The sequence below is a fragment of the Pan paniscus genome, chromosome 2, assembly GCF_029289425.2.
Source record: "Pan paniscus chromosome 2, NHGRI_mPanPan1-v2.0_pri, whole genome shotgun sequence".
NCBI classification, from domain to species: domain Eukaryota; kingdom Metazoa; phylum Chordata; class Mammalia; order Primates; family Hominidae; genus Pan; species Pan paniscus.
This window is the reverse complement of record NC_085926.1, coordinates 76,071,629-76,098,706: the sequence shown is the minus strand read 5'-3', so window position 1 is coordinate 76,098,706 and position 27,078 is coordinate 76,071,629. Positions and strand designations below refer to the sequence as shown.

General features: G+C 33.6%; 1 protein-coding gene across 8 annotated transcripts in view; it reads right to left on the bottom strand.

Moving 5' to 3' along the window:
- The window catches only part of ROBO2 (roundabout guidance receptor 2), a 1,748,609-nt gene that overhangs the window by 1,691,505 nt on the left and 30,026 nt on the right, over nt 1-27,078 (bottom strand). For all 8 annotated transcript variants that reach the window (XM_063602831.1, XM_063602841.1, XM_063602842.1 and 5 more), the window contains exon 2: nt 26,620-26,741. In XM_063602831.1, coding sequence (XP_063458901.1) covers nt 26,620-26,728 — 109 coding nt within the window. In that variant the 5' untranslated portion in view covers nt 26,729-26,741. The remainder of the gene's footprint in view (nt 1-26,619; nt 26,742-27,078) is intronic.

Sequence of the window (27,078 nt, the reverse complement as noted above, 5' to 3'; positions counted from 1 at the left end):
GCCTTAAGGAAATAGGTAAATGAGATAATTATATTTTTAAAGGAACTATATAAAAGCTTTACGTAAAAACCACAACCATATTTCTTGTTCCTGCACATTCCAATCAATTCATTAGATTTTTTTACACATTCTGCAAAAATATTCTAATGCAGGCAGAGAATTTGAAATGTAAAAAATTATCATACTGTCTCCTATATTTAGAGCTCAGCTACATCTCTTATATGTTAAAATGCTACTTCTGTTTGACACACACTCTTACACCTACTGAGGAAAAAAATTGCTTCCTATTAACAAAGTGAATTATCTCTTCTGAGTAACATGATTAACCTGGTCAATAGTTACTTACCATGTGTTAGTTATGGGCTGAACTCTGCTCCCCTCTCCCCAAATTCATACGGTGAAATTCTAAAGCCTAGTATTTCTGAAAGTAACCATATTCGGATGTTTTAAATAAGAATTCAGTTAAAATGAGGCCCTCGGGGTGGGTCCTAATCCAATAAAAATGATGTCCATATAAAATAAAATTTGGAAAGGGATAAAAATCAGCTACGTGTATGCACAGAAGTACAACTGCCTGAAGACAGAGCTGTGAGAAGGCAACCACCTACAAGCCAAGAAGGGAGGCCTAAAACAGATCCTTCCATCATGGTCCTCAGAGGAGCACTTTGACCTTGGATTTACAGCCTCTAGAACTGTGAGAAAATAAATATCTGTTGTTTAAGCCACCCAGTCTGTGTGTGTGTGCATGTGTTTAAGTGCCACCTTAGAAAACTAACATAATTGGTAAAGGACATAATGGACTTTTTAAAGCCAGCACCCAACTACGTTAGCATCATTTTCAGATGTTTGTTTTAGTTTGTTTATTTTATGTTATCAAGTATTATAATGACAATTTTAAAAAAACAGTTTCATGAGGTGGTTTACACTTTTAATCCCAGAACTTTGGGAGGCAAAGGTGGGAGGATCACTTGAGGCTGGAAGTTCAAGACCAGCCAGAGCAACATAATGAAAGCTAATGTCTACAAATTTTTTTCTTTAATAAAAAATAAAGCTGGGTGTGGTGGCACACACCTGTAGTTCTAGCTACTTGGGAGCTGAGTTGGGAGGATTGCTTGAGCCCAGGAGATCAAGACTACAGTGAGCCATAATTGCACCACTGCACTCCACCCGGGGTGACAGAGTGAGACCCTGTCTGTAAAAAAATAAATAAATAAATAAAAATAGATAAAAACAATTTCAAAACTTAAGACTAAAAGAAACTCAGAAAACTGTCAATTACATTTTGCTCTGATTTTTCTCTTTTATATAGTATGATGAAATGTTACATCAACCTGCCATTTTTAAAAGTAAAAATCAGATGGATTTAGCTGGGCACAATACCAACTGTATTGAGAATTTCTAATGTCACTCAGGTGAAAGACTTGAAGGAAAGGAGACAGATTTAGAAGGAATGATCGTTAATGAGATCGGTCATTCAAATAATCTACCTACTGGTAAAGTTAGACAAACAAACGGCAACAACAACAACAAAACCCTACCCATCATCTGTAGAGAAAAATCATAGTCTCCCACTTGAAATAACACATCTGTCTGGCAGCTTAAATAAAAGCACACATATTTTCACACAGCATGAAAGAATTATTTTTATATTTGGAAAACAATTGCTACAGAATTATGAAAAGAAAAAAATACAGACTGTAGAGAACAAAATATGACAAGCTTCCATCAAGAAGGAAACATAAAATATACTAACTTGAAATAACAGATATACACAATATTTGGAGTCCATACTTTTAGTGTTGACGCCAGCCCAGTTATATCGGAGGCAAAGATAACTTGAAATAACAGATATACACAATATTTGGAGCTCAAGCTTTTTAGTGTTGACTTCAGCCCAGTTATATCGGAGGCAAAGAAACAAAGATTTGCAAAGGATTCATGAATTATCCAAAGTTAAACACGTTATATCTAACCAAGCCAGACCTAGAACACATTATTGGTCATATTCTTTCCATTGACTATGTCTAATTCCTCTTAAAGTTTTTCCCCTTTACATATAAATCCTATGCACATTACAACTTTGGTGACATAAACAGAACAAAACACTTATTCTTTTTTTCAGCACTTTGGATGTGCTATCCCATTGTGTTCTGACTATCATTGTTTCTGATGAAAAGTCAGGTGTTAATCATAAAGTCGTTTCCTTCTATGGATGAGTTATTTTTCTTTTGCTTTCAAGATTAACTCCCTTCACATTTTGTTTAATCCAGAATTATTAGAAACTTCTCTAATTTTGAGACTCAAAGTCACTCATCAGATCACCACAAAATTTCAAAATATACATTCTTAGTGCTTGTAAAATATCAATATACAACTTTAATGTCTTCTTTTATTAATACAAGGTCATTGTTTGGAATATTTGGGAAAGGAATATAAGTCAGAGCAAGAGCATCCTAGATTAATGATTGCTACATATTAATCAATCGATTAATGTTTTTGTGACAATGAAAGAATAAATTACTTCTAGTATTTTTGCTGACGTATTTCTTTCCCTACTTTCAAGATTCACACAGAAATATACCTTAAATAATATAGTTTGATTCTCTTGAAAAAAATTTTCTTTCTCCTCAGTCTTTCTCAATATTTTTAATACAATATTTTTTGTTTCTATATCCATCAAAAAGTTTCAGTTTGATGAGATAGCATAAAAAATCTATTTAGAGGATCAGTTTGCAAGTCAGATGTGCAAAATGTTTCTTATCTGCTCTGTTCTCTTTTCATTATCTTCTCCCTGACCCAGCCCCAAACATTATAAAGAATGCTACACCCTTTATAAAGAAGTTTACCAGAATCGATATTAAAATTGAGTGAGCTATTTATTACTTAGAAGTAATTCTCAAACTTTAACCTGTAATCTCATGTATTTACAGTGGAGCATAGTATTTAGAAGAAACTGGACTCAATTATAGGTCAATTACTCCTTAGCAATGTATCAGAGTTCAGCAAGTTACTCAACCTCTGCTAATAACAATCTTTTAATCTGTAAAAATAAATATAAATATATCCACGAAATATTCTTAAGGTTAAATAACATATAAAAGTAAATCACTTAGTGTAATGTTAAATATATAATATGTTCTAGCTTGAATTACTACTACTAATGAAAAACTACATTTGAAATTTTTGAAGCTGAGATCAATAAAAACAAGTGCCATTCTCCAACTTTTTCTAGGTAGTTTGCTAGAAATAAGAAAGCAAAATAGACTAGGGCCCAGTTTCTGGATTTAAGGATCAGAAATCATCTGCTGTGTTTATTATGAACCCTTTATATCCCTTCAGTTCTTCCTGTAAATTTTTACAAATAACTTACTGAAGAAAGAGTTAAAACACCTCAAATTAACAAAATCTTGTCTACTATGTCTCCATTATTTCAAAAAAGAAAAGAATAATAATTTTGTCAATGATAGTTAAGTATATGTTAGTCACTAACACTATGGCAGGTACCTTCATATTCATATTTCTAATATTTCCAATATCTTCATATTTATATTTCTAATTCATATTTGATCCCAACTCTGTAATTTAGGAAGTTCTCTTTTTTTCATTTAGAAATTAAGGCATAAAGTGTCAGGTGACTTGCACAAGATTGCACCACTAGTAAATTTAAAAATATAGTTTACTTGCCTACTGTCTTAGTGATATAGTTTACTTGCCTACTGTTTTAGTGAGTTATTGATCATGCACAATTCTTTTTGAAAACAGAAATTCATTTAGCATACCACATTTCAAGATCCATTGGTAAAAGCCACCTTATTAGCTTAATCAACAAAAATGTCGAGGAAATTTGAGCTTTTATTAACCGATAAAATATTAGAAGTTATATATATAATGAAACCACCCCTATAATCTTTATAAAATTATTTGGCAAAGGAGGGAGGGGATGAAATAAAAACAAGCTTCCAGCACATCCAGCCTTAAACATTATGTTAACTTGCTGTCTGTCCTGCTTCCTCATAATTGTTCACTAGGTATGGCCCCACAGTCATTTATATCCTGTCACAAGATTATAGTTAAACTTAACTACTCATAGATAACAACTTGAGCATTGTGAAATGTTAAGTTTTCTCTTTGAGGTATTCTTTCAGATCCTACATACCAGTGAAACTGACATCAGCTGCTCTGAAGGACTCCAGGAGAAGCTGACTCACTAAAGGGCGAAGTTTCTACATCCTGGTGATTTAATCCCCCTTACCCAAACCAGTCAGTGACCCCAATTTTCCAGCCCCTGGCCCTCTACAATCCCTTCACCCCAGCAAAGTACTCTATGGAAAGACAGATTTGAGGGTGCTCGCATCTCCTCACTCAGCTGCCCTGCAATCATTAAACTCTTTCTCTACTGCAAACTCTGTTTATCAATATATCAGACTGTGACTGCACAGCAGGCATACAAACACGTGAGTCCTGTATCGTTTATAAATATTTAACTTTTATATATATTTAACTGCTATACACATAATTGACCATTTTGTATATTAATATTAGTAGGTAATAATAATATTTATATTTCCTCCATAGGTAGCTTCTGGGGCATTTCTGCCTGGTAAATTTTATTTTTTAACGACAAAGACTAAAGTAAGTAACTTTAAAATATTATTGAGAATTTTTTTTCTATTGATGGGACACTGAATTTGTAGGTAGAAATAAAAACCTAGCTTTCTACTAAACTTAATTTTATATTTAAACACAATTCAAAATGTAAATAGAAAATTAAGAATTTCCAAAATTAAACTTAGTTTTAGAAACTCACATAAGCAAGTGTAATACTGAAGAGCAAAGAAACTGTGGTCTACAAACAAAAATTATAAGTAATTCATGAAATCTAAGGGCTAATTTGTGAAGTAAATTTGGAAGACGTTTTATGCCGTAGCTCCATCCTAGAGACCGAGAGTACTGCGCTAGGAAAACCTGCTCAACCCTTTTTTAACCAGAAATTCTTTCTTTCTCCAGAAATCCTTTTCAGGTAATGCCTAATAATATCTCATTGAACATGTATTTGAAATTATAGTTTAATTTATAATTAAATAATTCAGTGAAAATATATTAATTGTAAAGATAAATTTTAACACGTATGGGAATACTAGACTTACAGTGGTCATCAACCCAAAATGCTACAAAATTACATAGAATGGTTAGTTTGGCAAAAATAAATATCACCACTACCACCAAAAACCTAGGTTTCAAAAAGAAATAAAAGAAGCATTCCATAATGTTAAAATTTTTTCATTTGTCTACTTTCTAAATGCTCTTTAAAATACTTATGTCATCATAATTTTGAAGTTTAAAAGTAAAGAAATAGTTCTCCTAGTTAATATACTGCCTTAAAGTTGCTCTGACTCACAAACAGAACAAAGCAAAGCATGGCTTGACAGCCATCAAATTAGAGGAAATTGAAGCTACATGAAATTGGATACCTCACCTCATCTATACTCCTTACTTTATAAGAGGGAAAAGCATCACAAAATGTTGAGGCCATTTAACTCAAAGTCATCAGGTGGGTTAGAGATAATTTGAGAACACTGTTTTTTTTCTCTATGTTACTATTCTCTCATGAAGTTTTGCCTGAAAACAGGTCTACTAAAGATATAAGAATTTGTAATGAAGATGAACATATATCATTGCCTTTCTGCTTAGGATTGTTCAATATTTTCCCATTGATAATAATAAAATCCTACCTACTTTGACCTCCTCTCCCACCACTTCCTTGCTCTCTATATCCTAGAACTTCATTCTTGACTCCAAAGCTGCCCCCTCCTGCATCAGTTTCTTTTGCTTGAAATCCTCAGCCCTTCATAAATTTCATCCAGCAAACTCCTATTTATCCTTTAACTCCCTATTATTTTTTCTTACAGTGCCACATTTTCCTTCATTAGCACATATCCAATTTAAAGTTGTATAGTTTGAGTTTTTGCTTGACTTTCTGTTTCTCCACTAAAGCATAAGCTCCACAAAAGCAAGTATCATGTCTGATTTAACAGGGTATATTCTATTCTTATAAGAGTGCTGCCACGTAAGTGTCAATGAATGTTTGTGAAATAAATGAAGAACTAAAGGAGTGATTGAACAAATAAAAATAAGTTATCTGTGCATATTGTATGTGTGAATAAGATCTTGAGTTTGGCCAAGGCAGTTAATCACATATTAACAACTCATTAGGTTTATAGCAATGAGGTACAAAATTGGTTCAGCACCAAATTCTAAATTCTAAGATGAAACAAGGTTTATGTTCAGAAAGATAGTGTCACTTTTTCTAATATCAGTTGCCCTCCAACTATCAGCATGACACATGCAAACCATTTATACGTGTTTTTCTGTTTTTTTGTATTGAAGATTCCACATGAAGGAAAATTATTATATTTCTAACAGGAAGTCCTCTTCTAAATGACAACAAATCTGAGGGTGAACACATCAGTTAAAAAGAGAGAGATTAAAAAGTTAAGATGAGATTCTGTTTGTACAGTATATAACTGAACAAAGCTGTATCTAGCAATTTGACAAGAAAGGTAAAACAGAATATTAACCTCAGCACACAAGTTCAGCTAATGATCTGGAATGGGGAATTGTGTGTAGAGAGGAGGACAAAGACAAAAGACAACCATTTATCCCAAGTTACTTTCCAAAGATGAAAAAAAAAACCCTCTTAGTAATGTTTTTCAAAATCTAACTACTTTCAAGAACGCATCAAATAAGATGTAGAGAGATAACAATCAAGTTGGACATTAACTTAAAAGTCAGATGACTTTTTAAGCATAAGTAACTTAGAACTGTAAAGTAAAAAACACTAAATGTCATTGACTTTAAAGTGGATACTGAAGTAAAAAAAAAAAAACCTTCTATTAAAAACTAAACTATATGCAGGAACTTATGTAGAAAGCTTAGCATAAATATTTCTACAAAATTGCCCTACCATATTTTGTTAAAATATTACATTAAAAATTAAGAGAAAATCATTTTAAAAATGAGTTATATTTTAGGCTTTTTTTCTCAAAATGAGTTTCATAAATTGATATGGTTATTAGCATAGGAATTTCAATAATAGGAACAAAGAAACCAAATGAAAACCTAATGTGTGTATGTGTGTGTGTGTTTTGTGTGTGTGTGCGTGTATACAGTTACCTGGAATTCCAACTTCAATATGTTTAAAAATATTTCAGTAAAAAACATTAGATATATTTTAAGGCAGTTTGTAAGATATTTATTAGGTTTATTTGTAGGCCTTGCACACTAAGTTAAGCAACACTATCATAAAATAAATTAATAATGAAACAGAAACTCAAAGCTTCATATTATAATTAAATAAACTCTAAAGTATCTAATAACTTCAACTGTATGCCCTAAAATAACATCAGGGCTACAATGTGTATCAACTTGCCCAAAGAAAAAGCAACAATGAAAGAAAGAAAGAGATATCTATTTTGTCATAAAAGATCAACACACTTTGTCCAACTTTTTGGTCCAACTGCTATAAAGTGGGCCAATGCGAATGGCAAATAAAAGAGCTGCCATTCAACATGCATTCTAGTAGTGAATATTAACTGACCACTACGTGAAGGCAGTGTTCATTGAACAAATAAAAGAATCCTTGCCTGCATGACGCTTATATTTTGGTCGCTTTACATTTTACTGGAGGAAACGTGAAGAATACAATACCAGCAATATTAACAACAACACTATCCCACTAGAGGGGCTCCAGTGATTGATATTTCCAGGCTCATCTCAGTGACCCTATATGAGGGTCACTATATTCCAAGGACCCTATATTCCAAGGAACATGGCAATGGATTTTTACATTTCCAAATTAAAAGGTAATGGTAAAGTAATGATAATCAACATAAAAAATGACTCACTGGAAACCAAAGCAACTCATTTCAAATGGCTTTGGAATGCCATTAGGACAGCACCTTTTTATTTGTAATGCATAAGTCTCACAATCCAGAGAGCAGGTCTTGTGAATTTTGATGAGAGGTAAGGCATTACAGAAAGACCCAAAAGTCACGCTCCAGATCCCAGCAATATAGCTACTAGGATGGACACAAAGTACATAGTTGTACTACTGATCACAGTGATTTAGAGATTGGAACCCATAGTTCTGTGAGATCAGGCATCATTTCAAGACAAAAATTACATTTTTAATAAATGCAAACTTTGGCTCAGCTAAACAAGGTACCTTGGGCTACATTCTTTCCTGTAGATAGATAAATTTGACATAATTCACCCTTGTGCAGTCTAAACATATCATGTGCCAACAGTGATGTAAAGCACTGAATATGTGAGATAAAGTATGATGAATTCTATTGACAAATACAGGCAATGGTTTCCATTTAATTGAGAAGAAACCATATACCTAGCACAAGTCTTTTTCTGTGCATTAACTTTTTGTAATACAACTATATGAAGTTATAGCCTATTTTATATATAAATAAAAGCATTTCCAAAGGTTAAGAAAGGGCACAGTGAGAGTGAGAAGCACAGTCTGGGTGGGCAGGACAATCTAGTTGTCTATCTGTGCTTTAAACTCCTATAAACATATCTCCCACACCACGGCATCTAACTCAGAGTCACATTTGAATTGCCAGCAAATGGAAGCCTCATAAACCCAAAATGTGAACGGCAATGAAGTGTATAGAGCACACTTTGAGTGCACAGAGTATCTTTGCAAACATTATCTTTTTTATTATTATTATACTTTAAGTTTTAGGGTACGTGTGCACAACGTGGAGGTTTGTTACATAGGTATACATGTGCCATGTTGGTGTGCTGCACCCATTAACTCGTCATTTACATTAGGTATATCTCCTAATGCCATCCCTCCCCTCCCCCACAAACATTATCTTTTAAGACTTCCACAATCACGTCAAGAGATTATTCCCACGTCAAAAAGTAGGAAAGGAAAGCCTGGAAAGAAGTTATATCGACATTAAACTGCTCTCAAACCCAAGTGTACAAATGATTTTTCTTGCAAAGAAATTTATATTCTATGCAAAGTTCTATTTCAAAATGAATTCTGGAATTCAATTAAACACTCATCTTGAAAACAAGAGCTTAAGTGGAAATTCCTCACTGGTATTCAAGCAAATAAATTAAATAATGATATTAAACCTACATCTAATCTCTCATTATACATATTGAAAGTTTGCTATATAGCTACCACTAAGTTATACATTTCCAGTGACACAAACCATAAAATGAATTTGTTTCTATTGGTACTAGCAAAACAAACAAACAAACAAACTACATAGATGGCAAAAAGGTCAATCTACTAAATTTATCTTCTAATAACTTCCCACCCAGGAGCATTCGTCCCTCTCATTAGACGCTTGTTCTATGCTTCTTTAATTTTTTAACATTCTAATTGCCTCAACTGAACCAAAAAAAGAATGTGGATCTGGGATCAATACCTTTTGAAAAGTCATGTATTTCATTATCTTATTTTTTCATATATCTGCATTATTGCATAGAATACCTGATTGGTCTTATGCTAAGTTTTTCATGTAACATTACCTCTGCAAGATGTTAATAAGTATCCTTCCAAAAATGTTTGAAAAATCTTGGGTAAAACATATTAAGTAAGTTCCTGTTTCATAGTTTTCCAAGAGTTTTACTATCCTTGGCAAATGATGAAATTCAAAGCAGAGGTACAGTACACAACTTTTGTAAAACTTACCTATTTTTCTTATAAGACTGTGGCTTTGTTTCGTTTTGTTTTGAACTTCTTTTCTGTGATGTGATGTAAGACTGTGTTTTGAGTTAGGGGTGGGGACATAACGTTAACAGAGGTTTAGGAACTACTTTGCTAAAGCAAGTTTGAGGGGAAAATGGGGAAACTAATACAAGACTTTCCTTGAAGCAGTAGGAGTTGAAGGGGTAGGTGGTTTTTGGAGAAAGAGGAGACCCATTCACCGCACAGGCTTCTTTATGTTTCTGTTCTGTGTGACACATAATGAAGATACAGACATTCACTTCCTCTATTTCCCACCCTTGGCTGGAGGTAACCCAAAGGGACCTGATAAAGACACAGCCTTATAGCTGTATCAAGTGTCCTTGAGAGTGGTAGGACTGGAGAGGCCTGAGGAATAAAAAAATATACATGCATTAAATGGAACAAATACAGAGAAGAAGAAAACTCAGACATGGTAAATTAATTTTGTACCTTTCCTTACAACCTAGCATATCACAGGGTACATGATATCCTTTTGACCTGCTTCCTTTATGCTGACTGCATGAACAGGGAAGGGGGTTGGGGTACACATGGGAGATAATTGTATTTATTATGTACCTGGTATTAATACATCTATAGAGACAATTGGAATGACCATACTGGAGAAACAGCAAGGGAAGAACTGAAAAAGCTAAAATAAACACTTGGTTCTATAAAAAATACTACAAAAAGATTTCTCGTGTCTGACAAATTACATTTTAGTCTAATAGCAGTAAGTAGACCAAAACTAAGGTGATTTGATAAATATCATAAGGTATTTATTGTGAAATTGATGTCTATATGTATTGCTTGTAAAGCTCAGTAATCTGTTCTTGAATTGAGAAATTACTGAGACAACATCAAAAGCTGTCATTTTTGTTTCTATGTTGTTGTTGCTATTGTTTGTGAGGTGAGAGCTTCTAAACTTTATGACTGTTTGAAAGGGGCCTATATACACCTTGCCTGAATATTAAGTCATGTGAAATGATAAAAAGCTTTCTGATTTATTGGGTTAGACAAAGAAAAAATTGAGAAATTGAGCATTATTAAAATTAAAGACTTTTGTTATTCAAACTGTGCTTAGAATGAAAAGAAAAGCCACAGGTTGGGAGAAAATCTTTTCAAAACACATGTCAGATAAATTAGTGGTATTTAAAGTATACAAAGAACTCGAAAATAAGAAAGAAAACAACTCATTTAAAAAATAGGCCAAAGGTCTAAATACAGCTGTCAAATATGGATATTGAAGTTACTAGTCATGTATCATTAGGGAACTGCAAGTCACAGCAATAGTGAGATATTATTACATGACTATTAAAATGGCCAATATCCAAAAGTCTGATAATACCAAATGTTGGCAAGTATGAGGAGAAACAGGAACTTTTATTGAGAATGCAGAATAGTACAGATACTTTGGGAGTCAGTTTGGCAGTTTCTTACAAAACTAAACATACTCTTACCACACAACCCAGCAATTACATTCCCTGGTATTTACTTAAAGGATTTGAAAACTTACATGCACACAAAAACCTTCTTCCCATGAATGTTATAGGAGCCTTGTTCATCATCACTAAAATCAAAATGTCCTTCAGGAAGTGAATGGAAAAATAAACTGTGGTATATCCAGGCAACCGAATATTATTCTGTCAAGCCACAGAAGACACATAGGAACCTTTAAATACATATTGCCAAGTGAAAGAAGCCAGTCTGAAAAGTCTACATACCGTGTGATTCTAACTACATGACCTTCTGGAAAAAGCAAAACCACGGAGACAGTAAAAAGATCAGTGGCTATTAGGGATTTGGAGGAGAGAGAGGAAGCAATGAATAGATGGAGCAAGGAAGAATTTTAGGAAAGTGAATCCACTATTCTGTATGACACTGTAGTGAGGATTATTTGTCATTACACATTTGACAAAACCTACAGAATGCATAAGACAAGGAGTAAACTCTAATATAAACTACAGACTTTAGTCAATAATAATGTACCAATATTGACTCATCAACTATAACAAATGTACCACACTATCGCAAGATGTTAAAAATCGGGGAAATTGGGGTAGAGGCTGAGGATGACATGTGAATGCTTATTCACTTCTTTCTGCAAACCTAAAATTGCTTTTAAAAAGCCAATTAATAAAAATTAAAACAAGGCAGGGTTTTCATGCAATGGAAAAAACACACAATTTTAGTAAGTGACTGATAATTATGCTTATGCCACTTTGCTAGATTACATTTCATTAATAAATATAGTTTCATTCTTTATGTTATAAAGCAGAATAAAATCAGATATCTAGAGAAATTGATTTTAATGATTAGAGTAAAAGCATTTTCACCTCCCAAGTCAGAATGAGCTCTTTAGAATCAGTCCATTTTATAGTTAAATCAATCATAGTTTGGTTTAAAAAAAATATTGAGAAGAACATTAACTTCACTGTTTCCACAAAACTCAATGTCATGACAGCATTGTGAGTCATTTCAATGTAGAATTAAAACCTATTGCTGGACCCAATGGACTTACTGTGCTACATTCTGGAAATGTAAGACATTAAAGTCCAGTCTTTGTTGGATCTGCTGTCCTTGGCAGTTATCAAAAGGTCAATTTATCCTGCTTCTTTTTTCTCTTTTCCATATATCTTGCACTTCAGCTTAATATTAGTATTAAGCTAAATTTCTTATTTTATTTTGATTGATAAAGGAAAACAGAGATTGTTTCAATACAGTTGCTGAGAATAAGCAAAATGTACTTATAAAGTACACAAGGGAGCTATCAGATAAAAATTTGTTCAAAAAAAGATTTGGACATCTTTATTGCATGAATGTTCAAATAGAAAGGAAAACTTTCTGGATTTTTTTTCCACCACACATGAGTAGCAGCACTAAGGTAGTGAATAATGCCCCTTCAATTAGTATTTTTCATATATTTCTGATATCAGAAATGGATTGTTAGTAACTTGCTTTAAAAGCAGAGCGTTTTCGTGCATGGCATTCCCCTGAATTCCAAAGCCCAAACTTAACTTAGGCTAATTTCTGTCTGCTGGCAGCACCATTAATTTCTCATAAATAACATTTCATATATATATGGCATTCTGATGATGTAAAGGAGTTCACATATTATGGGCCTACAAGCCAAATTTAATCAATGGCTTGTTTCATATGGCTGAGAGCTAAAAATTGTTTTGGCATTTTTGAAGTGTTTAAAGAAGGAGAAGGGAGGGGAGAAGAAGAATGAGTAGATGAAGGAGAGACAGAGACTGCATATGGCCAGCAAAGCCTATAATATTTACTGTCCAGTTCTTTACAGAAAGATGTTTTCCAATCTCGAACAAAACACACACATTTTTGTTATGCCAAAAAAGGACTACAATAAGTCTTCACTGAACATCATTGATAGGTTCTTGAAAACTGGTAATAGGTATATAAATTTATGGTCACATGTGATGTTTTGATACACGTATATGGGGGGGTAAATTGGGGATGGTTAATTAGTGCAAAAATACAGTAAGTGAAACCCATTTTACCATAGGTTCACATAAAAAAGAGTTAACCTTCTATGGCTTTTGGTAACAAAAACATCAACGAACTTGTAAATAAAGATCAAAACAATTCTAATATTAAATGCTGAAATGAATTTGAGCTATTTATACATTTAAGATTAATAAAAACTAGTAAAATCATTATTTACCTACTTATTTCAGTTTAGGGTTGCAGTTGACCACAGCCTATCCTGTTAGCTCAGGACGCAATGTGGGAACCAGCCCTGGACAGGACGCCATAGCATTGCAGGTGCACTCACACATACCCACAGTTACTCAGACTGGAACCACATAGACATGTCAATCAACCTCACATGCACAGCCTTGGGAAGTGAGAGGAAACTGGAGCATCCAGAGAATATCCATGCAGACATGGGGAGAATACATAAGCTCTACACAGACAGTGAACCCCAACTGGAATCAATTTGTTTTTTCTCATCAACATTATAATGAAATGACATTGAATGAAATGTCGTTATTCAAAGACCTGCTGTACTCAGTTCTAAACATTTCAATATTAAGAGATCTACACACATCCTCTTCTATATAATGGAGTGGGTCTCTTAAAACTTCCTGGCAACATACTCTTTGCCTGCCTAGAAAACACTTTAGAATAGAACTGCATTATAATAAATTTTCATATTCTATTTATATCTTCATATTTCTCCCTCTACTTATTAAGGTATAATCTTGTATATGTAATCCTTCAGTTCCTTAACAAAGGTGAACATATGATCTCATGATGTGTGTTTTAATTTCTTAACTTTGTTGAGATTTGGGAATGTGAGGAGGATAGAAAGGAAAGAAAGGAACTCAGCAGCTATAAAAGAAATCTGACCTTTAATATTTTATTGAATTTGTTTCTTGTTTTATTTTTCCTTCCTTTGCACAAATGAGAGCTTCTAGTTTTACAAAGGGTACCACCAATTTTAGGATAAAAATTTGAATTTGTGGGATAACACAAGTTGGAGACACAATGATTTAGAGATTGCATATGAATTTTATCAAATAAATGGACAAAAGTATGTGATATGCACACTCACACACACACACATGCATATGTAGTGATAACACCATTGACACAGATTCCCAGATGGCACTTAATGTACTTTCAGTCTTAAATTCTTTCTCAAGGACAAGCCATTTCTTTGCAAATGATTTAGCATACAAAAATGATTAAACACGAGAAAAAATGCATTGCACATAAAGTTCAGATTACAAATGAATTAAAGTCATACTAATATAACTACAATTTATAATGAATTCAAATAGCTTTCAGAAGGGTCATCTCTGGAATGTAAAGAGCAATCTGAATTTATTTTTCTGGTAATTGGTCACAGCAATGTTTTCTAGACTAGTGAGTGAGTGCTCATACAGCACCATGTGTGTTCAACAACACACAAAGTTGGATGACAAAATCTACTTTAGTGAGAAGGCAGCTATTTCCAGGGGCACCAAGACTAGTGTTAGTTTTGAGTTTTTGGTTTGCTTTTGTTTGTTTACAAGGCAATGTAATGTTTAAGGGGAAAAAAAATCCTACCAGTCCATGTTGAGTGAACATTTCAATCCATGTAAAGGCAAAAGTCAGCTGCCACCATGCCATGCAAACATTATAGTACATGACATGTTAAATCAGTAACCTCAAAAGGGACTTCTGAGAAGCTATGAGTAAAAGGCACATACAAAATGCCTCTGAGATAAATTCACAAATGAAATGGAAAAGGATATCTGTGTATATCCAAGAAGAATAGTAATTATCAGAAAACAAGAAAACTTCTAAATTGAAAGAATCCCTAAAGTAAAAGTAGACCAAAGAAAAAGAAATAAAGATGAGAAGTGAGATGAGGCAGAAATGGTGAGTGACAAGGAGACATACTGAGAAAAAAAGTAGCTAAAGATAGTGTGTTGTTATTTCAGCAAAATTAAGTATATCAATACTGAGAAATATGACTTGAAATAGATTCAGTACCTCAAGCAGAAACATAAACAAATAACATCTGGCTTTTTATTTTGATAACCAGTATTTTAAATACAAAAATCTAAAAATATGATCTTTGTGTAAGAGTTACACATTTATCATTCCAATCCTCAGGGTGCATTATTTCAAACTAAACAGTAATCATTTCAATAACAAAAATGCACTATAAATACTGTATGGAAATAAATGTCCTAACAGATGTTAACCAGACATTAGTCTTCACTGGTAAGGATTAGATTTGAAGGTGTTTGCAGATAATTAAAACTTGTTTTTATAACATAACTTAGCAGCTAAGTAGTATAATGAAAATGGGATATTCAAATTATAAGATATAAAATATTAAAGACAGAAGAACATGTTAATTTTTTCTATATATTGTTACAGCTCAGAGAAACAGTAAGAAATCTCAGGGCTCATGAAAGGCCACATTCTAGCGATAGTGATTGACAGGTATGGCAATTCCCCTGCAGCGTGGTGCCTGTTGTCATGGAGTAGCATGTCTCTTACAGGGTACTACCAGAAGGCTCAAGTAGGAAGAGCCAATAGTCCATGTGAGAAACCACGGAAGGCTAAAGATAGAAGGAAATATTTGGGCCACGTTGAAGAACAAGTTCACCAGGTGAATTGGCATGTGGCTAGGGTATGACTTCCCATACACACATAAATAATGAGGCAATAAAAAAATTAAGTTATCAGAGAAGTATTTCATTATTATTAGGGTCATGATTAGCATTCTCCTCATCAGGAGAGTTTGATGTTTTTTTCTAGCCCTACTCTACACTTTTAAAACACAGTCTCCAATTTTGAAAATAAAAGTTTCTTATTTTTAATTCAAATCTCAATTAAAATAAAACAAGAACCAAAAATGTAGAAGTTCCTTATTTTGACCATCTATATATCATATATCATACACAACAAAAAGACTGATAAAATTTCACTAAACACAACAGCTAGATCCTTATTCCCATTAATGCTTAAGCCCATTCCAATAAGAATTTTGTACCAAATCTGCCCCTGCCAAGGCTACCTGGGGCCTTCATTTCATTATTTGCAATGGACAATTGTAACTTCACATCCGTGTTGGCTTCCTTACATCCTAGATGCACATACAGCCAGATTTTTTCCCATCAGATGTGATTTGATCTTCCAACTTCAGAATGCCTCGAGAACTTCCTCTTTATCTAAAGATCACTTTAAAAAGCCTGAAGTATTTAGCTCTTCCCTAAATCTTTGGCCAGACATAATGTCATCCTCCCATTGGCTTTCTTTGTCCAAACTACATTAGCCTTATCTCAGATCTTCAAACAAGTTATATTTCCTAAGATCTTTGTATGAGGGAGTGAATGGTCTGATGAAGATAGCTCCTTTTTGCCCCCAAAGGTTTTATTGATCATGCTGATAATGAATTTATTGTTATTTTAATCTCTTACTGTTATACTCAGGCTTAAATTCTCTACCCTACACACTTCAGTTGACATAATTTTAATTTCCACTATGATGCTTCTCTCTTTTCTATCAACACTCTCTCCCCACAGGGTTTCATCTAGATCAGGAGTCAGCAACATTTTTGACAAAGAGCCAGACAGTAAATATTGCAGGCTTTGTGTTGCCAAGAGGTAAATTTATGGAACTTTCCTTGCTGAAAAATTTTCCTATATTTTACATTTTAGACTTATAAATGTAACACGTACTTATAACTCATGAGCCATACAAAAACAGGCAGCAGGCCAGATCTGGCTCATGGGCTATAATAGTTTGCCAACCCCTCACCTAGATTCATGACTTTAGGCATGATGTATAGGCTATGATTATCTAACTCACATCTCTAGCCAAGTCAACTTGTCAGTGCCTACTTGATATCTCCACTTGGATTCTAACTAGCGTCTTAATTTAAGATTAAAAAATGTAAAATCAATCATACATATGCACCTGCCCACACCTCTGTCACTTGCAAACTGCCTCATGTCATCAAGATGTTGCCATTTCACTAAAAGTGACCATAATCCCCCATGTCCCTAAATCCAAATACCTTGGTATACTTCTTGCTCAGTAAATTCAATTACCTTCAAATCAACTTCCAATCTCAACTGATTTTCTCCAAATTTATTGCTACAATCATAATCCCAACCACCATCATCCTTCAACTGGACAGGTGCAATAGTCAGCAAAATGAACCCCCTTCCTTCACTACTGTACCCCTCCACAAGAGTACACCCTCCTAAAAGCTAACTAACCTCATCATATCACATATCCATCATACACTTTTCAATGTAATTTATATTCACACTTTGATATAAGATCTAAATTTGGTCCCTGAGAGCACTCATGTAATACCTCTCTCCATGCTCTTCCTTCATGGACATTCCAGCCAAACTGGCCTTCTTTGTAAGAAACTATCAAGCTCTCTTTTTAAATTACAGAATTTTTATATCTGCCCTTCCTTCTGCTCAGAGCACCCCAGATCTTCAAAGTACCTCCCTATTTGTCTTCACTCAACTCTCAAATGAAATATTACCTCCTCAGAGAGAAAAATTCTCTGAAATACCTATAGCCAGATCAGTGCCTTCCTACTTGCCAGTTTTACTCAACCATGTTACCACATGTAATCTTCTTCATAGTCATGTACCTTATAGCCCTTCACACCATTGCTTTGTTTAGGTATTTGTATGTCTTCTTCCTCTTTCCCTCCTCACTACAGTATAGCCAATTGTGTCTTTGCCTTCTTCACTGCTATATCCCCTAGTGCCTGGTAGGCTTTCTATAAATAGCCATTTATTGACTTATTGACTACATGTATATGCTAATCCTTTTTACTATTTTGTTATAGTATATATTTCTCTTCTCCCTCTCTTTGCTTCCCTCTCTTCTCATGTCCCTTGATGCTTCCTACTCAATATTAACATGTACATCATTTTGTGTCTTCAGCATTTCTCTTTTCATTATATTACGATAGGTTAATTTTCCTAAGAAAACACTATTTTGACAAAAGCAAAGCATTAAAGTAAAGCAGCATAGGATCAATTTTTTTCCTGGTAGAAGGAAACACCGTCTTTCCAAGAAGACAATTCCACCAGGAAACAAAACAAACCAAAACATTTCCGGTAAGTCCTAGTTCCCAAGACTTGAAGCCAGTATGTTTTTCCACTTTCAAGTATCCTTGACTGTAGAGATAAAAGGTATCCACTTAGAGATATTAACTCATTACCACTGCCTAAATTTGGGTTCCATAAACACAACTTAATATGACATCAATGGATGTGATAATCATTTGGAAGTAGCTTTATCAAAATCATCCAACAGAACAAGTTACTTTTCTAATTAGCATCTTCAGTTAAATACCTAAATCTGATGAATAATAAGTTATGCATTATGCTAAATTGCATTGGCTCACTATTCTAGAATGCTTTCAAATTAATTAAAAATGAGATATTTGGTAATGAAAAATATAAAAAGATAAAAACCTATTTCAATCAGTTTAAATTAGAATTTAACATTTCTTTAATACACTAGTTTGTTTTGTAGTCAATTGCAAGAGAATAAAGCAAAATTATTGAGTCTTTAATAGTGACCATTCAAAATTCATAATGAGTTATTAAAAAGAAAACTAAGGTCCCTACCAACTTTCCACCTCACTTCAAACCATAGCCAAGGTCATTACAACAGCAAGTAAGACTCTACACAATTCCCACTTCTTCACCTCTATTCTGTTACTTCTGGAATCTTCTACTACTCCAAACTGTGTGCTTTGCTCCAGACTCAGCAGTTCTCACTACCTTATTCTTCCAATTGCCATCTTCTCTGTGTGGCCTTTCTTGACTATCCAATTAAAAATTACCCTATCAAAATTATCTGATCCCCATCCAGGATTACTTTTCACCATCTAACTTACGATAGTTTGCATATTTATGTGGCTCATTGTCTGTTATCTGTCTCCCTATGTTAGAATGCGAGCTTCATGATGGCAGAGTTTTGGTCAATTTCCTTCACTCAATAATTCTTGACCCAAAGTAAACACTTCATAAGTAATTTTTGAATATAGAAATATATAGTCTGAATTATCAAGGAGCTTATAAATAAATAAAGACACAAACCAGCATTATAGTGCAGTTTGAGAAATATCAATAGTGTGGTATAGGAGGAGGTATGTAAACTATGAAAAGCAACAGTTAAATAAGAAGCAATCCAGAAAGACACACAGTGTAGGTGATATCTGAGTTAAAGGACAAAAAGTAGGAAGATAACTAGGTGGAGAAAAGAGAGGAAGATCTTACAAACAAACATCAGAAGTTACCATAAGAAAAACAAGTACAAAATAATCATAAGAAAAACAATTGCATCCCAATTATTATGACAAACATAATTAACTATGAAAATCCAAAACAGTTCATGCTTTGATAATGCTAAAGTTGATAAGTAGATGAAGGTGGGATATAACAATCTGTAAATCTTAGTCCTTCCTAACTTTTGAGAAAACACTTTCAGACAAGATATGATGATTTAAGGAAGAAAAGTTGCTGATGGATGAGGCATGTCCCTTAAAGACAAACACTATGAACACTGTGTACAGCCTTTATAATGGAAAGGTGCCAGGTTTTTTTTTAAGTCCTTGGAATCTCAGTTGGCAACTTTGAAATTCATGTGTAATTCATGAGTTTTTTAAAAGAAATGCAATAAGTAACACAAGTGATTCCAGAGCTTGTCTTTAGGCTGAGGTAGATGTTGGCATTATAAGTTGAAGTGTTAGAAAGGAACAATAAGAATTAAGAATAAGCAGTAATTTCTGCCAAGATCTGTGGCACCCAGTCTCACACATAAGGCTATTTGGAATCTCTTGGTTTCCAAGGTTCAGGCTCTCGTACTTTAGTTGTACATAAAGGACTTAAGTTATTCTTAAAGCACAGTTTTAGCACTTCACACCAGGAGATGGTTATGAGACTGATCACAGGATAAAGTGAAATAGGATGTGTGCCTGCTTGTAGAAGGAACCTCTTTCCTTCTGCCATTCTATTCCTACTTTTCTGGCAGAAAAGTCCTAGAAAAAATTTCATATACAGATTAATTTTAAACAATTTACATTATATTTTACCATTATTAGCTTCTAGAATATCTTAGCTTAGCCTGGCCCTGGTGGCTCGCACTTGAAATCCCAGCACTTTGGGAGACTGAAGTGGGCGGATCACCTGAAGTCAGGAGTTTGAGACTAGCCTAGCCAACATGGTAAAACCTAATCTCTGCTAAAAATCCAAAAATTAGCCGGGTGTGGTGATGCATACCTGTAATCCCAGCTACTCGGGAGCCTGAGGCAGGAGAACCATTGAGCCCGGGAGGTGGAGGCTGCAGTGAGCCAAGATTTGTCACTGCACTCCAGCCTGGGCAACAGAGCAAGACTCTGTCTCAAAAAAACAAAAAACAAACAAACAAACAAACAAACAAAGAATATCTTAGCTTATATATTTCTCACATCTGATCCTACCACTTTACTTCTTTTTTCCTGTTTATACCAATTATTTCTATTCCTCTTTACATATAGGCAGAGAGATAAGACTAAAATGTGTCATAGACAATGACATCTAGTAAATTTACCTATTCTTCATGTTGAATTCCACAACAGATTTCAAATACAACCAAAATCTCCAAATGAAATCTTAATTCTAAATTGAGTGCTTGTAGAGTCTTCAAATATGTTCAAATAGAACATCAAAGCTCAATAAAAATAGTTATATCACTTGGGATGGTGTTTAAAATATTTTTCCTAAGTAAATTCAGCTTCAGAGGATGAGAAAACCTTCATTAGGAGATGTACCTTAAAGAACAAATTAAGTTAAACAAATGTGAAAGAAATCATACTTTATTATGTTGAATAGTAAGATTTTTTTGTTACTATTGTGAATTAATGCCATCCAAATATTGAGTGATGTAATTCAATTTAGTAAAACAAAAAAGTCTAAATTATCAACTTCTTTCCTTATAAAAATGAAATATGCTATAACTTGCATTTTTCCATGGCAGTGACCCTGATGATCAGAAATACACGTTAAAACATAAAAACATTTAAAATCATCTAATCTAAATTATAAAAAAGAAATCCCTTTCTTCAGAAAAAATAATTTTTTAAGGAAGCACTCAAAAACAAATCTCTGCTAGTAGATATACAGCATACACATCTCTCACTATCTCCCATGCAGACTGCATAAAAAGGCTTGCTAACTACTTTTAAGAAAACAACATTCAGATGTCTGGAAAGTATCTGAAATGCATGATTAATCTACACAGATAATTTTCTCAAGAAACTAAATTTTGAAGACAAGGAATTCAAAAGTATACTGTCTTTAAAGTAAATCCACTGGTATTCTTAAACTGCTGTAATACTTTCTCTGTTTACCTTATAGTGTGAACCTCTCAAGCTATGGGAATGCATGTAATCTCTAAGAATAGTTGACTTCTTTTGTAGGAAAAAGCTGTTAGAAATGACTGCTAGGATTTCAAATGTTTGGGAGTGTGTATTCATGTGGGTTTTATGTGTTGAATATTTGCATTTATAATTTTAAGACGCTAAATCAAAAACTAAAATGACCTAGGTAACATAATTCTGCCATAGGATAAATTAAATTCAATTAAATTTTTCCATACAAATTATTATCTACCACAATGTAAAAATATTTATATATCATAAAGATGTAAGAAACATTGACTTCTATTATACAGCAGAGTTCAATTTCACTACTGCTTAACTTGATGATATTTTAAGGTCATGTCTCTTGGAATACACATTCAATATTCATTGCCAAATGTCTGAGCTCACCTCTCTTGAAGCAATATTCAATTATCAAATGAAAATAATTTACCAAGCAACCTCACAAAACACAAACTCTAGGTAGCATTAAGGTTTTTCAAAGTGATTATTCCTTACTGGTAGTGATCCTAAGATATTAAAACTCATAGATCACATGATCTGAGATTTTCTAATTAAAAGCTGTAGCTGTAAACCTTTAATTCAAAGTCAGATACTACCTTCAGCTCCCAAAAGAATTATACAATCACTTAAATTTCTGGAATGAAAGAGAAAATGAAGGGAACAATAAAAGTAACTTTGAAATGCACTAGGAAACGATTGTAAGGAACCGAATGGAGGCAAAGACAGAGAAAGAGAGAGGGCTGTTTATCTAACCTTCCCTTCTTGAGTAGGTTTTCTCTGATATCTCTAGAGAAAACTTGGATGTGTAACAATGAAATACAAAACACAAGATATTGTCTTCATATAATTACTTGTAATGATTCCAGGATGGCATAATTTGAGAACTTGCTAAATAGGACAACAAAGTGATCTGCTTTTCCAAAATTTTGCCCCTTAACTTAAATATTATTTCATGGTGAAGACCAATAAAACTGAAAATTGGAATTGCCAGATATTATCAGATTTTATTTTTTGAATGCTTAATAGCTGACCCAAAATCTGGTCATAAAAATGGAAGTTAAATTAAATTGTCCTCAAAATTTAAGTTTGCTACATTTGTAAGCGCCACTGGCTTCTTCAAAATTTCAAACTTTCTCATATCTAGCAGCAGATTGAAATTAGGAATTTAAGCATGTAAATTCATCGTGGAAACCAACTTGATTAAAATTTTCTGTGTATTCATGATAATGTTTAAAATTTTTGCTACATTTAAACCCTAAGTTAGTTACAAAAACTCTAAAATTATGCTTGTTTAAAAACTTGGGCTAACTTGCTTTTGAAAACATACTGACATATTCATTCCATTCTTCTTATAATTATTTTTGTGTCACTCCAAAACAGCACACCATTGTATATACCCCCAAAATAGCACTTCTTTGTTAAAGCCATTAAGACAGAAATATTTTGAGCCAGATGCAATGGCTCATGCCTGTAATCTCAGTACTTTGGAAGGCCTAGGTTAGAGGACTGCTTGAGGATAGGAGTTCGTGACCTGCCTGGGCAACATAGCAAGACCCAGTCTTTACAAATGAAATGAAATGAAAATAAAATATAAAATAAACTAGCTGGGCATGGTAGTGCACACCTGTGGTCATAGCTACCAGGAGGCTGAGATGAGAGGACCATATGAACCTAGGAGTTTGGGGCTGTGATGAGCTATGATTGCACCACTGCACTTCAGCCAGAACTATGGGTTGCTGAGTTAGAAATAAGTTCTTGGTTCTGAATATAATAACTGCTGCTGGCACTCCCCAGAATCCTGTAAATGAGCTGGGTTTTCTGGTGCCTCTCTATAGTCCCTCTTTCTCAGGAAACACCCCCATGGTTTTGCCCGCTGTGCCATTAATTACACCCATGCTTATTATATATCAGTTCAGTTTTATCTAGATTCTCCCAAAGTCAGTGCTGAACTTAGTTATTTGAAAATGTATATATTGTAATAGTTATCAAAAAGACAAAATACAGCTAGATATTTATGTTGCTTGTTTTATTTCCATCGTAGGTATATTTCCTTTTAAAATTCATATATATCTTTCTCTAAGGATTGTCTCCATTTTCAGATGTTAAACACTTTCTCATGCACAAACCACCTAAGCAGCATAGACACAGACAGAGTCCACGTCAGGGAATGTTACACTCAGGATAAGCACCTATTATTCTGTAATTCAGAGGTAGGAAAATGGATGTCCTCAAGCAGATGCTTTTCTTCACAGATACAAAAAATTGACAAGGATCATTGACTTACTTCCAACCCACCATTCATCCCTTTTCTCTTATTTTGACCCTAAGGGCCCCAGAGGGATAATGGCCCTACGTTCTTATTTAGAATTCAGATTTCAGACTGCATTTCTTATATCATTTTTTATAAGTAGTGGTTGCACACAGTTGAGATATACTATGATATTAATCTACGTTCCTCGTTAAATCGTTTTTTGTCTTCCATTTTTTTTAACTTAGCTACAATTTCTCACACGGTTTCTCTAGGAAGGAACATTGGGACTCCCCAGTGACTTAAACATTTAGAACATAGTCTATTCATAAATATGAAGAGGTTGTGTAGAAAGTATAATTTACTCATACTATTATGCTTAAGAAATTATGTGAAATAATGTGAAAATAATCTTATAACATTTGCATGCATATTTGCTGCAGGAGTCACACTTCACTGATACTTAATCATAATCTTGGACATTGCGGGTCACAATAACCAACATTTAATGCAAGATTGTAAACTTAATAGAGAGAAAACCTTATTTATAAATTTTAATGTATTCTTTTCTTGACAATAATAAGGAGCTATGAGATGTGTATTTTAAAAGATATTTAGTAATAAAAACTTTAATTTTTAAAACTTTTATTTTTAAATTCTGCTTAATTGCATAAAAGTTAAAAGGTAATATTTAATGTTTAATGAGGCTTATTGATCTAAATGATGATATGCAGCTTGGGTTATACTTGCAATTATAAGATTTGCTCATTATACCTAAGCAATCTCCTTCACTCAATCTAGCTACCACAAAGGAAGCAAAATTGCCTGAATCATAATATCAAAGCATTCCATTATGTTTTCTATTAAGTTGTTTTGTTCTTTGAATCATTGTCTATTTTAATTTATCCTTTTAGAAAGAAAACAAATTACTTAACTTGCATTTCCCACTAGAAGCTTCACTACAGCTAGACTTGGAATTGATTTCAGGCCGTTTTTTAATAAATGATGGTCCCCAATGAAGGATAGAATATTTGAGCAATCAATATTGAGTAAATAAAAGGGTTTGGGTAAATAAGAGAGAAGATACCTATTTTTCTCAAATATTTTAAATATCTAGTAACTTATTCCTCATCTAAAACAAGCCACAATTACTGGAAATGATGGTCAGAGGAAGGTTTTAGCAACCCTGTGTGATACTACATGTCACGTTGGATCACTATTACAGAGAAACAGTTGTGATGCTGCATTTTAGTAATTCTACACATCACCTGAGAAATAAACAACTCTTACAGCCACAGAAACCCAACGCGGCTACTGTCTACATATTCTTGTTTTAGACCTTTGGTGAAAAAACTACTATGTGTATTAAATATATTTTACATTAGTTTTATCACAAAAAAGAAAAATGAGAATTCTATTAGATGCTAACATAAATTCTGAATGGCATGAAAGAAAAATTAAAATCAAAGCTGATCTTAATTAACAAAATATATTATCTGCTTACATGTATATACAACTATTCATATACAAAGGCACACATGCATTTGTGGTTTTGAAAAATATCTATTTCATTTCAAAAATTCATTGAACAATATTACATATGGCAAGAAAACTGCTCTTTTTGAAGGATCTTTTAAAAAGTGTTAAACTTTATTAGATACTTCAAACTAGCAAAGCTCAACTTCATCACAATTATATAATAACACTGCACACTTTCAATTTTATCTGGAGTAATACACCTATCCCTTGAAATAAACTCTGTGAACTTCCTGCTCACAGATTTCATTTCAAGCCTTAAAAATGCGGAAAAAATGCCAAATACACTTGCCCCAAAAGGAAAAGAAAATTTCAGGGGTGTCAGGACGTTTTATCACATAAAATACAGAAATGCAATTTGTTATCTGAGCAGGCAACACATCTCCAAAAATAATAATCCTCCAAAACACACCTCCAAAACCTCCAACACACCTCCAAAAACAATACTTATCACAAAATACACTCACAGATACTAGATTTGGCACAAACCACTCCATACAGCTATTGATCAAATCAGTATTGAAAGCCTTATTACAAAATCTATGGCCCTTTTCTACTCTCCAACAGACATTTCAGGATGCCACAACCTTACAGCTCCACTCTATCATTAATTTCCCCTAAATACACTTGGCGGAAGAATGAGAAACATCACATTTTTCATTTAATTTCTAAAGAACATCACATCCTTTAAGAATAGGTTCTTGAAATTTTAAAATGTAAAACATAAAAACCCTAAAGAAAATAAACAAACATCCAAAAACTTTTCTTCAAAATCACAAAAACTTTATATGCTACGTGTTCTTATAAAATACCACAAACACAAAATCATACGCATAACTGCCCACCCAAAACACACACACACACACACACACATATAGCCTCATAATACCTCATATATATATATATATATATAAAATCAATTCCAACAGAGAAAAGCCAATTTCAGAAAGATGGCTTCAATTTTGATGCATTTACTCACACATAATTCTATTTCAATTTAACTGGTGCAGAGGCATTACAATACCCTGTAACAAAAACCTGGGGGAAGATTACAACAAATTGCTTAAACGTCGAACCAAAGACTCACATAATATCATCATAAAGTGAAATTCGCATCCAACTCTCAAAGAATTAGAACATCCTTGCACTTACCTTGGCCTTGTCCATTCCCCTGATGACCCCAAAACACCACAGTCATCATCAACAGTCCCGGAGCCCATGTCCACATCCTTCTGGTGACACGTTCCTGTCTTCTGGCCATTGCATCTTAAACTCTGCATATTGAGTGGGGTGGATGTGAAAGTACAATAAATTACATTCTTAGAGAAATATACTACGACTCAAATCCCATATCTAATATGCATTGTGCATTTCTGAATTATCCTGCTTACAAGGAGGTACATTTGAAAATCATGCTTCCCTTTAGGATTGTCATATTGATGATTAATATGAAAGCTCATTCATCTTTAATCTTTATTCTAAGCATTCATCTGAATTACGTTTTTAATATCGTTTTCCAAAACAGGCCATTTAACCATGAATGTTAAAAAGTGCTCCCAATATACATATTGGAGTTCAGTCAAGCAAAAAAATTGTGTATGGACATTACTT